The sequence below is a fragment of the Pogona vitticeps genome, chromosome 15, assembly GCF_051106095.1.
Source record: "Pogona vitticeps strain Pit_001003342236 chromosome 15, PviZW2.1, whole genome shotgun sequence".
Taxonomy (NCBI): domain Eukaryota; kingdom Metazoa; phylum Chordata; class Lepidosauria; order Squamata; family Agamidae; genus Pogona; species Pogona vitticeps.
Window position 1 is genome coordinate 5443686 of NC_135797.1, and position 14968 is coordinate 5458653.

Here is a 14968-nt window from a genome sequence, read left to right on the forward strand (position 1 = left end):
TTCGATGCTAGAGACCTCCTTTCCTTTCTCCCCAGCGCTGCTTTTGGGGGATGGAGAATCTCTTGAGTGGGGTGGGGTCCCCGCTGGGACTGTGGCAGGACAGGAAGTCTTGAAAAACAGTGTCTGAATGTCCTTGCGCAAACAGACGTGTGTCATTTTGACAGGGAGTGATCAGGAAAACCTGTCCTTTTCTCCTTCAAAACATGGACCCTTCAGCTGTGGTTTGTATTATTCGGTCCTCCTTCTGTCACTGGCCGCAGGGTGGTCGGTCCGCTCATTTTTTCCGATTCTGCTCCCAGAAGCTCCACTCCGCATGGCGAATGTTAAAATCGGCTTTAGGAGATGCGGACAAGGGTAGAGATGTAAAATATCTGGACATTTTGAAGCCATATAAAACGGCTTTGGAAAAAAACTGGGAAGGCTTAGAGGAAAAAAGGGGGGAAATTGTGGGGGGGGCGACACCCTATTCCCCCCCCCCAACTTTTCCATTTTCCCCTCCTAGGCTGTCCTATCTCTAGGCAAGATGCGTCCCAGCTAGAGATGTGAAATTTTGAGAAACTTGGACGCTACATGAAACAGCTTTGGAAAAAAACCCAGAAAAAATGGGATGAAAAGGATTACCCCCCCATTTTTTTTTCAGAGCCATTTCATATGGCTTCAAAGTTTCCAGAAGTTTTACATCTCTAGACAGGAATTATCCCCGTACAGGGATAACTTCAGCTTCAGAAGAAAGAGATGGCTGAGCAGATAGAAACCAAACATATCCTAGTCTCTCTAAACCAGGGTTTGAGACAACATCCATATTGGATCCATTATCTCAAGCCAAACTCAAACTAAGGTTTGTTAGTTTAGACACCTTGCCAGGTTATCTTTGGATTTGACTAACCACGGTTTAGCGCGATGCTTGCGACTCTGCAGCCACAATTGCTGTTCCTTCCTCCCCCCTGCTCCTTTCTGTCTCTCCACTGATGCGTTTTCCACCTTCCCACAGACCTCTCTGGGTGGAATACCCCGAAGACCCAACAACCTACAACATCGACGACCAGTATCTCCTTGGTAAATTCTTCCTTATTTTCCATTTCCTACCCTCTGGCCATGGCTTTGAAGCGTTTTAAGAAACATGACCTCGTTTGATTTCTGGATGTTTTAGCTGAGAAATGATTTACACCTTTCTATAGAACACTTACCTCTTAAGATTTCAAATCATTAATGCATAGAATTTTGTTTGCTATCTGCTGTCAAGTCGGTGCCGACTTTCAGCGACCATAATAGGACTTTCAAGGTAAGTGAGATATTTAAGGAGTGGGTTTACCAGTTCCAGTCCCCCCCCCAGTCAATTTCCATGGCCGAGTGGGAATTCGAACCCAGGCCTCCTGGTCCATCACTCTATCCATTACACCAGACTGGATATCTCAATATACATGGAATACATAGAATAGAATGTTAATTAATTAATTTTGTGCCAACAATTGGTTTTAACCCTTCAGGGTTTTCTAGGTATACTTAGAAGTGGATTCCCCTTTCTCTGCTTCTGGGGTTGCCCTGGGATTGTGCAGCTTGCCCAGGGCTACCCAGGCTGGTTCTTCTCCTCGGTGGCAGAGTGGGGAATCAGACTCCCAACCTCTAGCTTTGCAGCCAGATAACGAAATGAGGCAATCCTAAGTTATTTGGGGGGCAACAGATAATCATCATTGTTGTCATCTGCTGTCAAGTCAGTTCTGATTTAACAGTGACCCTTGTTCATGGTTTTCCAGGTAGAGAATACTCAGAAGTGCTTTACCCTTTCCTTCCTCTAGGGGCGCTGTGGGATTGTGCAGCTTGCCCAAGGCCACCCAGGCTGGCCCTTCTTCCTCTAGTCACGTTGTAGAAATGAACTTCCTACACCTGGCTCAGGTGCCAAAAACCTCAGCTCAAATAGCAGTATACAAATCAAATGTCCAGAATCCATGCTGTCTGTTTTGGTTTTTTTTAAAAGCATGGTAGGCTAAACTTACACCAAGAAGGGTCGTAAAAACAGATACGCTTTTCTGACATGCTTCTAAAAATTAGACTTGTTGGCCTCCATTGAATATTGGTAGGAAGGTTATTATCTCCCTATTATTTAGTCCCTGTGCTAAATTCCCTGCCCCAAACAGATCCACCTGCTTCTCATTATTATTTTAATGTACTTTGGTTGTGGTGTGCAAAGTTAATTAGTAACTGGATGCTTTTCTGTTCATAGGTGTTAGCCTTGGTTGGTCGATCCCTCTGAAAAGTGATCCTTTTGAGATTAAGCAAATGTGTAACATTTAGTTTGTCCGTTAAACCGTTCACAGCCGAGTAAATGCAGCACCAAAAAATTCTGTAATCATCTGACAGCCTTAGAGCTGTTGGAATTACTATATCGCTATTTTAAGAACTGTGTGACATGTCGGAAGGTTGAGGTCTTCTTGATTTCTTGGATTACAAATCCCATAATACTCCTCCATTCTGGGAGTTCTACCAGCGCTGGGAGGAAAAGGCCCAAGCTGGACCGTTTTGAGGCTGAACTAGGCCTAGCACTATCTTCAGAAAGAAAATTCCCAGCTAGCACTGGGGCAGGAACAGGAAGCTTAGGCCTAGCTTGGCCTCAAAGCCTCCCGGTTTTTGGCCTTCTGAGCGGGCCACGTGTAGGGGTCTCTAAGTCTGGTGGAACTCCCAGAGTGTGGAATTCCGGAGTTGTAGTCCACGAAATTTGAAAAATCTGTCCCAAACGTTGAGAGCGCTTTGTGTCCACCCTCTGGTTGTGTTCTTTGCAACATCCTGTGACGTGGATCTACTTGATCCACATTGTGCAGAAGGGCTAAGGAGCAGCTGAGCGGGCAACAGACACAAGATCAGCACCACTTCCCAATTTGTAGAACTCAAGCCTTCTCCACTATACAGTGATGCCTCGCACAGCGAGGTTAATCCGTTCTGGATTAACCCTCGCTGTGTGAAACATCGCTGTACGGAAAGAAAAAAGCCATTGGAATGCATTAAACTTAGTTTAATGCGTTCCAATCGGCTGATTTACTCACCGTACAGCGATGTTCCTCTATGGCCGGCAGCCATTTTCACGCCCTCCCCTCGCTTAATGAGGGTGCGAAAATGCTGCACGCGGCCATTTTGGGGCTTCTGGCAGCCATTTTGTAGCCGCAGAACAGCTGATAGGCAGGTCGCAAAGCAAAGGTCGGTAAGCGAACCGCTTACCGACCTTCGCTCTGCGATTTTCGCCCATTGGGGCTGTCGCTCTGCGATCGCATTAGTGATCGAAAAAATGTCCCCGTAGAACGAATTCATCGCTCTACGGGGCGCTCGTTGTGCGAGGCACCACTGTATATTATAGTCGATGAGTTTATAAATATTGACTCATACATTGACAATAATGAAAGGCGGACAAGCTTTTTGCTTGTTTTGTTTATGTGCCAGCAAAAGGCCTTCAGTAATGACAAGGCGGTTGCCATTCAGAGAGAGTGTGAGTTTTTAAAAGAAACGATGCATTGTTTCGCACATTTGTCGACCTTGTGCTCAAATACTGTTCTCCTTGCAGGCGATGCGCTGTTGGTTCACCCGGTTACAGCCCAAGGGGCGCGAGGGGTGCAGGTGTACTTGCCCGGCAAAGGAGAGGTAAGCCGGGCTGGCACAGCAAGAACGAAGCAAAGCGATGTGGGAGTGGAAAGAAGAGGAGGGACAGTTCAGAATGTGAAATTCCCGTCCTTTCTCCCTAGCTGGCTGTAGAGGTGGCCGTGAACCTCGGTTCGGAGATTCGTGCCAGTTTGCACACATGGGGCCCCACTGTTCCTTCCTCTGCTTCCCCAGCTGAATCCCCCCCCTTGCCAGCAGGCTCCTCCCTTCCTCTTTGGCTGTTCAGCCAGTCTGCGGTAGGAGCCCAGGCTTCCTTGCCCTGCCTCCTTGGCTGATGGCCGATTCTGACAAGGAGGCAGGACCAGCAAGCCCGGGCTCCTGCTGGGGACTGGTAGGACGGCCGAAGAGGAGGAGGAATAGAGGAGCCCCCCCCCAGCTGACGAGTGGGTCACTGGTCAAGAAAGCCAAGGAAGGAAACGCAGACGAACTGGCACAAAGCTCCACGCCAAGGCTCGTTCCCATCTCCAGTTGGGTGTTCTGTGATCTCTTGTTTTATATTTATTGATTCTGTGTCAAGTCCTGATGGGCAGGTCATCTCACAGTCCAAAACTCTCTCTTCACTTTCCTTTTCTCTCACGCCCCCCCCTCCCAATATACAGGTTTGGTACGACGTCCACACCCATCAGAAACTTCATGCACCCCAAACGCATTACTTAGCTGTCACCATGGGTACGGTAAGTCGGTGTGGGAGTGGCGGAAGGGCACATTCTAAAGTCATGAAAAATTGCTGGACAGGGCAGGTAAACCCCGGGGAGTGTGGGCACGAGGTGGGGAGACGGTGGCCCTGTCGGGGCTCCAGTTCTCACCAGTTCTTGCCAGCCAGTGGGAGTTGTGGTTCTTCTTCGTGGCCTCTGTGAATGCACACTAATGGGTTAAATCTGCACTTGTGCAGAGGCCTCGGAATATTCTAGAGCTTAAAGTAACACTTTTGGCTCCGCCCCCAGGACCTCATGGTCCGCCCGTCCTAACAGTTACCTCAGTTCCATTTTTTCCGCTGCTGCAGTTAGGTCTCCTGGCTAGAGCTCCGTGAAATTATTGGAAATTCTTGGAAAATATTTGGCTCCTGTTCGATTCTTCATTAAGGAAAGTACAAAGACTTTATTATTTAGGAGGGGAGGTGTGCGTTTTGGCCCTTTGCGAGGGTTTTCCCTCTTTCCCCCTCCCTTCCCCCCCTTCCCCCCCCCTTGGACTGTTCCCAGGCCTCCAAGGCTTCCTCATCTCCCAGGGTTACTTTTAAAAGCTGCATTGCCTTGGAGAGTTGCACAAAAATCTTTGTGTATGCATCGAAGCGGCCTCTGCGTCTGCAGAACCCGACCCTTTACCTCATATATAACCTAGGGAAAAGAGTAAAGCCTCTAAAACTAAGGCCAAACCCTTAGTTTTATAACCACCAACCCCTCATTCTTCGGCTATTCCTAGCCTGCCACCACAGGCTTCCCCGTCCTTGCCTGTCCTCACTCCTCAGTCTCCTGTTGAGTTTCTTTCCTAGGGCTCTTCGCCTCCATCTTCACCGCTGTCGTCGGTCCTGTTTCCTCCTACTCCGGAATTATCCCTGCAACATCCTCTCCGAAAAACAAGAAGGTGAAAGCGAAGCATTTGGCGCCATCTTTAGAGATTCCCGGTCTCCGAGCCACTCGGGACCGAAGGTCTCACCCCACGGGGCTCGACATCTTCGCCCCAATAAAGCGAAGAAGCATGCGCCTAAAGAGGACTTGCGAAAAGCAGGAAGGTGAAAACGAAGCATTTGGCGCCATCTTTTAGAGATTCCCGGTCTCCGAGCCACTCGGGACCGAAGGTCTCACCCCACGGGGCTCGACATCTTCGCCCCAATGAAGCTAAAGAGCATGCGCCTAAAGAGGACTTGCAACCGCTCAAGCTCTCTAAGAGCTATTTGAGACGTTGGAGGCAGCAAATGCAAAAGCTGTATTATCCGCGTCTGCTATACAGCCTTGCTGCAGAAACTTCATCCTCCGAGTCCTCGTCCTCATCGGAATCCTCCAATGAGAGTTCGACATTGTCGGTACCGTCCTTCCCTGATATCAGGAGGAAGAGGCACCGATCGGTACTGAGGGAACCTCCGTTACTGGAGATGCCCGAACATCGATGGACCTCCCAGGTCCCGATACTCCCGCGGGCTCCGGTACTGAAGAAAGAGATCATCTCCTGATACCAAAGACATAAGAAGAGATGGTACCATGAAGCCTCCCTGGTACAGGAGGTTAAAACATGCTGGTACCATGCCTTGGTACCAAGCAGAAGGCTAAAACATGCTGGTACCAGGAGGTCAAAACATGCTGGTACCATGCCTTGGTACCAAGCGGAAGGCTAAAACATGCTGGTACCAGGGGATTAAAACATGCTGGTACCATGCCTTGGTACCAAGCGGAAAGTTAAAACAGGCTGGTACCAGGAGGTTAAAACATGCTGGTACCATGCCTTGGTACCAAGCAGAAGGCTAAAACATGCTGGTACCAGGGGATTAAAACATGCTGGTACCATGCCTTGGTACCAAGCGGAAGGCTAAAACATGCTGGTACCAGGGGATTAAAACATGCTGGTACCATGCCTTGGTACCAAGCGGAAAGTTAAAACAGGCTGGTACCAGGAGGTTAAAACATGCTGGTACCATGCCTTGGTACCAAGCAGAAGGCTAAAACATGCTGGTACCAGGGGATTAAAACATGCTGGTACCATGCCTTGGTACCAAGCGGAAGGTTAAAACAGGCTGGTACCAGGAGGTTAAAACATGCTGGTACCATGCCTTGGTACCAAGGGGAAGGTTAAAACATGCTGGTACCAGGAGGTCAAAACATGCTGGTACCATGCCTTGGTACCAAGCAGAAGGCTAAAACGTGCTGGTACCAGGAGGTCAAAACATGCTGGTACCATGCCTTGGTACCAAGCGGAAGGCTAAAACTTGCTGGTACCAGGGGATTAAAACATGCTGGTACCATGCCTTGGTACCAAGCGGAAGGCTAAAACTTGCTGGTACCAGGAGGGTAAAACATGCTGGTACCATGCCACGGTACCAAGCGGAAGACTAAAACAATATATGCCCATAAGAAACGCCTGGTACTGAGGAAGTATTCTTAAGGAAGATACTGAATACTGATGATATGAGGAAGGATACTGAAAAAGAAACCAGAAGTCCTTTTTCACTTCTGATGCTCCACTTTCTTCTACTTCCCATGACTCTGACTCTGAATCTTCCGACTCCATGGCACCTAACCTGACTCCTAACCTGACCCTGCCAGACTCTGATATTTGTGATGGCTTTCCTCCATCCCTCATTTCCAAATTTCATTCATGTTCTAACATGATACAGAGAATCGATAAGGCTCTTGATTTAACAGTACATCAACTTCAAACAGAGTCTGATAAGGTTTATGCAGATATTGATGAGGAATCAGTGCCTTCCCTGTGCTTGTCCCTTATCCCATCTTTATTCTGCTTGCTTCAGTAGACCTGGGAAAAGCCCTTCTCTGTCCCTAAAATGTCCAGGCTTGTAGAAAATCTGTACAAGACCTATGGTACCAATACAGATTTTTAACTAGGCATCCTCCTCCTTATGTGGATGTGGACGCCACACAAGCCAGATCACGCTCGAGATCTACTACCACACCGAGCAGCGAGGAGGTTAGAAAGCTCATCTACATGGCAGCTATGGGCGCCTACCATATCAACCTCTCTAACTGTGCACTACCCTCTCTTCAGGCAGCCCCAGCAGCATTTAATCTGAAAGGGCTTGCTCTCCATTAAGACGCCATGTCCCTCACTCAGCAAGAGAGTGTGATAGCGCATCACATTATCGAGGCCACCTCCAAACAACTCATGACTGGGGTAACCTTGCAAAGACACGATTGGCTAAGGTCAGCCAACATTTCTGATTATGTCAGATTTGGAATAGGGGACTTGCTCTTTGATGGCTCTAGGTTATTCGATCCCTAGATGGCCTTCAAAGAATGAGGAAAACAGCATGGTCGTACAACGTTCAGCCTTATAGATCTCAAAAATTCCCATTGATGCATCAGTACTCTTATAGTGTATACAGACCTTATACTTCTCAACGAAGATATCTCCCTCAACAGTTGGCTCAGTACCACAATCAAATCAACGCGACCATCCCCACCATTCCTATAGGAAGTTGACAAAAAAATCCAACAGACACTGTGACTCCCTCCCGCTTACCACCGCTCGATTCTGCATCACATGTTCAGTATGCTTGCTCCCTTCTTTCTGCATGGACCCACATCACCTCGGATGCCTGGGCTCTTTCCATTGTCACCTATGGGTACACCATAGAGTTTTGGGATACACCGGCTCAGCGGGTGATTTACACTCACTCTTCTACCACTTTATGAGACAAGGTAAAGATCCTTTTTGGAAAATCAGACATATCTCCTGCCACTCCAGGTGGGGGCAGATCACTACGCCCCATTTTAGACCTAAAGGACCTGATTTTTCTTCATCAGCCAGCGCCGTTTTTGCATGGTGACCTTGGAACATATCCTTCCACTAATTCGACAAGGAGATTGGTTTACTTTGATAGACTTGAGTGACGCCTGCTCCCACATATCCATCAGAAGTGATCATTGCGAATACCTCCATTCTCTCTAGGAAGGCCCATTTTAGAGTTCAGCGCCTTGCCATTCAGCTCTCGACGGCGCCTCGAGTATTCACATAGGGGCCATATTGGAATCTTGGCCGGCAAGAGCTTTTCCTTTCCCAGAATGGCTTGGTCTAAATTTGTTCCCTGATATGTCGCTCCCCTCCGTTGTCTTGGATCACAGCCCATCAGGCCCAAAATCTTCGGGGACTCATGATTTCCACCACATCTGTCATAAAGCCCGCGAGGCTCAAGAGGCAGTCCCTACAGGCCTGGCATCTGCCCTGTTTAACCCCATGAAAAATACGCCCTACATATTCCTCCAGATTACTCATGAGCTTGCACACCAACCCTGCTGGTAATCAACCCAGAAGACTTGGCCCTGGAAAGACTGTTTGCTCCACTCCTACCTACCTCGAGAATCACGACAGACTCCAGTCTGGTCGGATGGGGACCCCACTGTACCAGTCTTCATATCTACGACACCTGGTCAGTGAAGTAAAACTTTCTCTTTTTAAAAAAATCTGGAATTGCTGGCCACCTTCAAAGCATTTCAGGCGCTCCGAACTCTCAACCTAGGCATGGCTGTCCAAGTTACTACGGATAATGCGACAGCAATGTACTACATCAACAAACAGGGAGGCACCCATTCTCTTCCTCTACTGTACCTGACTGTTCAGTTTTTGGAGTAGTGTCTAGAATTCCACATCTTTCTGTCTGCTGTGCACATCTCCGCCCAGGACTTCACATGGGCAGACCATCTGAGCAGGCGAACATACCAAATACACGAGTGATCTCTGGACCATTGCACATTCATCAGAATCTGCAAGAGATTTTTTTTTTGTTCCTCCCTGCCATAGATGCCCTTGCAATTGAGGTGAACAGCTAGTGTGCCATCTATCTTTCACGGCCTGGACTAGGGGTAAACTCCCATGGTGCCCTGGAAGGGCTGCTTCATGTACATGTTCCCTCCAATACCTCTCCTACTGTGCATAATAGTGAAGATATGACATGACAATGCCACCGTGATCCTCATAGCTCCATACTGACCCATACGGCTGTGGTTCACAACACTGCTGACAATGTCGTCAGGCTCCCTGAGACCCCCGTCTATCTTCTGACCCAGAATCAAGGGAAAACGTACCGTCCAGGTCTACAAGCTCTTCACCTCATGGCATGGAGAATTCCTCCTCAATAAACTCCATATTATCACACTCCAGGAAGCCCTCTACCAATCAATTCTATTTCTGCAATTGGCTGGCATTTACCAAAATTACTACTCGCTACCCTAAATGAAGAGGTTTTCCCGTGGTACGGCAAACCTTTACCCTCCACGGGGCCAGTCTATACCACAGTGGACTCTTCACACTGTCCTGAGTGCCTCTCGCATTCATCGTTTGAGCCACTGACCACAATTGCTGGACATTTGTTGACTTTCAAGGTTATTTCTTAGTTGCAGTTACTTCCAGTAGCACTTCAGGTGGATCCTCCCTTCCTACTTTGCCACCTGGACAAAGTTATACTGTTCCCAAATGTCTCCTTCATACCTAAAGTTTCTACTGAGTTTCATATCAGTCTGCCCACTTTCTTTCCTAACTGCCTACAGATGTAGAGAGGTCTCTTCACCTGCTAGATGTTCGCAGAGCATTATCGTTCTATGTTTGCAGGACTGTTTTTCCCCCCGCAAGTCTAATCGCCTGCGCCCGGTGAACGCTCACTTTACCGGAACTTTGGCTACTTCTACAGCTTTTCCTCAAGGGTGTCCCGCTGTCAGACACCTGCACAGCTGACATTTGGCCCACTCCATCAGCCTTCATCTTTCACTATTGCCTGAATCTGCGGGCCAAGGAGGATGTCATTTTTGGACGCGCGGTCCTGTCTGCTGTTTTGCCGTGACGTCCCTCCTCCTATCAGAGGCAAGCTTGCTAATCACCCATTAGTGTGCATTCACAGAGGCCACGAAGAAGAAAGAAAGGTTACTTACCTGTAACTCTGGTTCTTCGAGTGGTCCTCTGTGAATTCACACGTCCCGCCCGTCCTCCCCTCTTTCCGTCACGGCTGTCTCACCTTAGAGCAGCAGCGGAATTTGGGGAACTGAGGTAACTGTTAGGACGGGCGGACCATGAGGTCCTGGGGGCGGAGCCAAAAGTGTTACTTTAAGCTCTAGAATATTCCGAGGCCTCTGCACAAGTGCAGATTTAACCCATTAGTGTGAATTCACAGAGGACCACTCGAAGAACCAGAGTTACAGGTAAGTAACCTTTCTTTTGTCGACCCGTAGAGACCCACAGCTTCATTGGCTCCGATGTAGGTAAAGAGCACGACTCGGAGGACTTCCCCTACTGTTTCCTCCGCAGATTCCTGTGTACCAGCGTGGCGGCAGCATCGTGGCTCGGAAAGAGCGGGTGCGGCGGTCTTCGGACTGCATGCAGAACGACCCTTACACCCTCTACGTGGCCCTGGGCCCCCAGGTGAGCAGGGCAGGGAACTGGGGAATGGGGCTTCGGAGCCTGTCCTGTAAAATTTAACACCAGACAGACTTGGGGTGGGTATGTTTGCGCACCTTGCTTCCAGGCCGCTGCTCTTGAAGGGGCTTATCCTTGGCCCCTGCCGGTGCTCAGCGCCAGCTCTGTCACTAGACGACATGTGGCAGATGCCTCGGATGCTAGGCACTGTGGGGTGCCCCTCTGGGAAGTGGGGAACATCATATCTCCTTGATCTCGGACATCCCCCCCCCCACTATTTTGGTTTTGTTGAAGAACAGAAAAGCACAATGCTGCATTTAACTCACCAATTCACCAATTGTTTCCCTTTCTAAATTCCCACACAGGGCACAGCTGAAGGCGAGCTGTTTCTTGACGACGGGCACACATTTTACTTTGAGACCAAGAGACAATACCTGCATCGCCGCTTCAGTTTCTCTGGCAACACCTTGATATCCAGGTACTTGTCTTCCCACCCACCCCCGTCTCTCCTACCTTATGTCATTCCCAGCAAAATAGCAAATTTGGGACTATTTGCCACCCCTTGAAATGACAGATAGGGCAGCGATGAGATGCTGTGCTGCTTTGTTCAAATATGTCTCCCTGCACATAGAAAACTAGCATGTCAGGGAGCAATGCTCTCCCAAAGCCCTGTTCACAACCGCCATGGGACGCGTGGTCTACATATGAGGAGCAAACTTTCATGGTGTCTACCTTCCACTTTATGCCAGTGCACTTGAATTGGCTCAGTAATCATGGAAGATTAATCGCCTAAGATTTCTTTTGATTAACCAATAAGCCATAAGAAGTTCAACTAGACCCATGAGCTGACATTTACACACTGAGTCATTTGTGGTTTCAGCCCACTGTGAAATTCTTTAGCATCTAGTTGCTTGGAGAAGCTTTCTACTCACCACAGGTGATCAGGTGGGGGGCTTATTCTAGTTAACACCCTGATACTTGAAGCTGCATATACCTATCTGTTTGAACCAAGTTGCTTCCAGGTAGTTTGGCCTACAGCTCTCATTAACCTCAGTCAATACGTAATTAATCATGTGAGTTGTAGTCCAGAACATCTCGCTGGCTCCAGCTTAGGGAAAGCTGCTGTAAGATTATCTATTTCTGTCCTCATCTTTTCTCCATCCTCACAGCACGGCGGATACAAATGGCACCTTCGAAACGCCTGCCTGGCTGGAACGAGTAGTGATCCTGGGAGCAGGGAAGCCCGCTGCTATCTTCCTCAACCAAGAGGGTGAGTAACTACCTATAGAAGGATGCAGGTTCAATTCCCGGCGCCCTCTGTTTGGGAGAGAGAGCACCCTTCTGAATTTTGTGAACCAGGGGATTCAGAATTGTGATATAAATTGAAATCCAGTGTAAGTTTTTGAGGATTTCCAACTTCATACCATCATCTGGTGCCACTGGGGGAACACGTTTTCTTTTGAGCTTGCTTAGTTTCAGTCTCTCTCTCTAACTCTTTAATGATCTTTTCCTCTTCTCCACCTTCTCCATCTTACAGGGGCAACAGAGACCCGTCTGGATTTCACCCACGAAGCTGAAACATCGGTCTTAACCATCCGGAAACCGGCCGTTAACATTGGGACAGACTGGAGCATATCCCTGCGATAATGCCACGAGGCGGGGTGGGGGGGCGGGGGACGGGGTGGGGGGGAGATCCAACTGGTTGAGGCTCAAGAGACGCTTTGGCAACGTTGAGTTGCTCTCGGCTGGCTCCCTTGCACTTGAGCGTGGGCCGGACAAGCAAGGAGCTCTCTGCCAGCCGCGTCTCAGGTCCACCATCCCAAACTACTCAGTCATGTCTAGGGGAGGGTGTGGCAAATGCTCTCCCCCACTTTTCCCCTCAGACCCTGGGCTCAGCCTCTGATCCGTTCCAAGTGGTTCCCTAGATTTAACTTTTTTAGCAATATTTGCTGTAGAATTGAAGATTCTCCAGGTTGGAGTTGGTTGCAACCCTGTTTCCCTTTCCTCAGGGTAATTAAGAATGGTGATCCACCCTCTCTCCTCCTCTTCCCGCCCCCCCCCCCGCCAACAATGTCACGTCGGGGCCAACTTTTTAGAAACTGGACCTTTTCAGAGGAGGCAGCGGGGGGTGGTTAACGCCCGTCACCTCCCCACCTTCTCTGCTTTCTTTTATTCCACACCCCCGAAACGATTTTTGGCTCAGGTTCCAGGCCAAATCCTGGACCAATCCAGAAATAAACATGGTTTATCAAGGCAAGGGTTGCCTTTTAATTTCCTTACCTTGCCGGCTGGTGAATGTATTGCAAATTCTTCAAGCCAGGGACAATGAGTATGATTAGATCGTGCCCTTTCTTATGACTCCCTGGGCCTTCAACCAATTCCAGTGTCCCCTGGAACTGCCTGCCACCAGAAGGTTGCAAGAGGTTCTTGTCCCCCGTCCCCCCCAGTTGTTCCCTGTGAGTGAGGAAGACCGTTCTGTTTCATTTAGGCAGAGGACAGTGGTCGGGCTCTTGGTGAATCACTGTCCCTTCTATTTATGGCTTATCTCTTTTTAAAATAAATTCAGTGGGGAGTGTAGATGAAACAGATCATGTGAAGTGAAAAGGCGGGTTGCGGGGATGTTGTGCTTTGGTTTGAAAACCCCGCTCTCAGTTTGGCAGCAAATGAAAATTGATGTTTTGTCCTGCTCGTGGACCTGAAAAGAGAGAAACGGAAAGGGGGGAGAGTGCAAGCTGCTATGAAAACAATCCTCTCCTGTACTGGAAAGTGAGAAGTAGAGATTCATCCTCTTAAAGAGGGGAAACTGGCTAGATTTTTAAAATTTTTCTGCTCCAGTGCCTCCCATTCTCCCGCTCCTGCTTCCTGCTATCAGTGCTCCAGGCTTGTTTTCTGTGTGTACGTGGATTAACATTCCTAGTTCGGTTATGGCTGGTCCTCCCTTCTATGTTTGCAGGCAAAAGGCCCAGAGCAAGGCTTATGTTTTTTAAAGTCAGGCTTCCTTCTTAACACACACACACACAAACACACAAAGATTTTTTCTACCCCTTCCTGATTGCAATTTCATTTGCCGATAAAGCTTTCACAGACTGGATGTTTTGATAAACGATGAACAATAAAAAAGAGGAAAAGAAAAACTCCACAGAAGGACTTTGTGTCATCCTTTTTTCAGCTGCTGAAGGTTACAAGTGATTATATACTAGGCATGGATTTGGGTGTTTTGCCATGTTGTATTCCTATTGTATATGACAATACTATACTAGAAAACAATTAGGGCAGAAAATAAAAGATGTAAACTTCAAAGCATTAATTTTTAAAACCCATATACAACTCATTATCTTTATTAGAAACAGATCACACTTTCTCAGAAGGCTGACACTTTTTATTTTTTTTAATAAAAGGAACATTCTGGATATGTCCAGAGGTCCTCTGCCTGAGGTGGCAGATGTTTGAGAATTAGGATAGACTTGCCAAAATGGGTTTTTAGATCTTGTAAAAGCATACATTTTTGTTAGGGTATTGTAATGTTCTCCTAAGAACTTTAATTTTAAATAACAGGAATCATCAGTTTCACTACAGATTGGTGATACTCAGAATATTGACTCCTTAAAGGAAGCCACAAGCTTGAGTTTACAATAACTGAGCAAGGCAGTTGAGGGTTAGGGTATTTTAGAGGTGGCTTATTCATACAGTGGCCAGAAGTTGGGAGATGACTGGCCTGTACAGTACTTAAAAATGACAAGAGTTGGAAATGTACTATCTGGACAGGCTGATAGTGTGGTGGCGGAAGTCTTTGTTAGAAGATCCAATAGGGATGATTAGACAGGTATAAGGAAAATTGGCATTATTCTAAACAGGAATATTTGGGGCATGTGTGTAAAATGCTTTAATTATTATTATTAGGAAAAATAATTGTAATTTAATTTTTTGCACTGCAGGGACAATTGTGACCAGACTTCTTGCATGTCCACTGACTTGTTTAGGTTATCAATTTAGGTTGATAGAAAACCTAAAGACTCCATTTTGGCCTCCCTTGGACTGTTTAACTGCAGGTTTTGACTTTATAGCATTTTACGTAGAGGACATCTTCAAACAGAAGATTGTTGAACAAGCTTTCTGTCGGCAGAACACCTGCATTGTTTACTAATTTGTGTGTTGTGTGTTTTGTTTATCCAATCACTGATGACAACTTTAATAAGCGAGAATAAAAGTACAGGAGAACAAGCAGTCCCAACATGAGATGCAAATGCAATGG

General features: G+C 47.7%; 1 protein-coding gene across 2 annotated transcripts in view; it reads left to right on the forward strand.

Moving 5' to 3' along the window:
• Window positions 1–12973, forward strand: part of GANAB (glucosidase II alpha subunit) — a 37679-nt gene extending 24706 nt beyond the window's left edge. For both annotated transcript variants that reach the window (XM_072984229.2, XM_072984230.2), the window contains 7 exons: window positions 992–1056; window positions 3551–3627; window positions 4245–4319; window positions 10609–10722; window positions 11082–11194; window positions 11886–11986; window positions 12254–12973. In XM_072984229.2, coding sequence (XP_072840330.2) covers window positions 992–1056; window positions 3551–3627; window positions 4245–4319; window positions 10609–10722; window positions 11082–11194; window positions 11886–11986; window positions 12254–12363 — 655 coding nt within the window. In that variant the 3' untranslated portion in view covers window positions 12364–12973. The remainder of the gene's footprint in view (window positions 1–991; window positions 1057–3550; window positions 3628–4244; window positions 4320–10608; window positions 10723–11081; window positions 11195–11885; window positions 11987–12253) is intronic.
• The last annotated feature ends 1995 nt before the right edge of the window (window positions 12974–14968 follow it).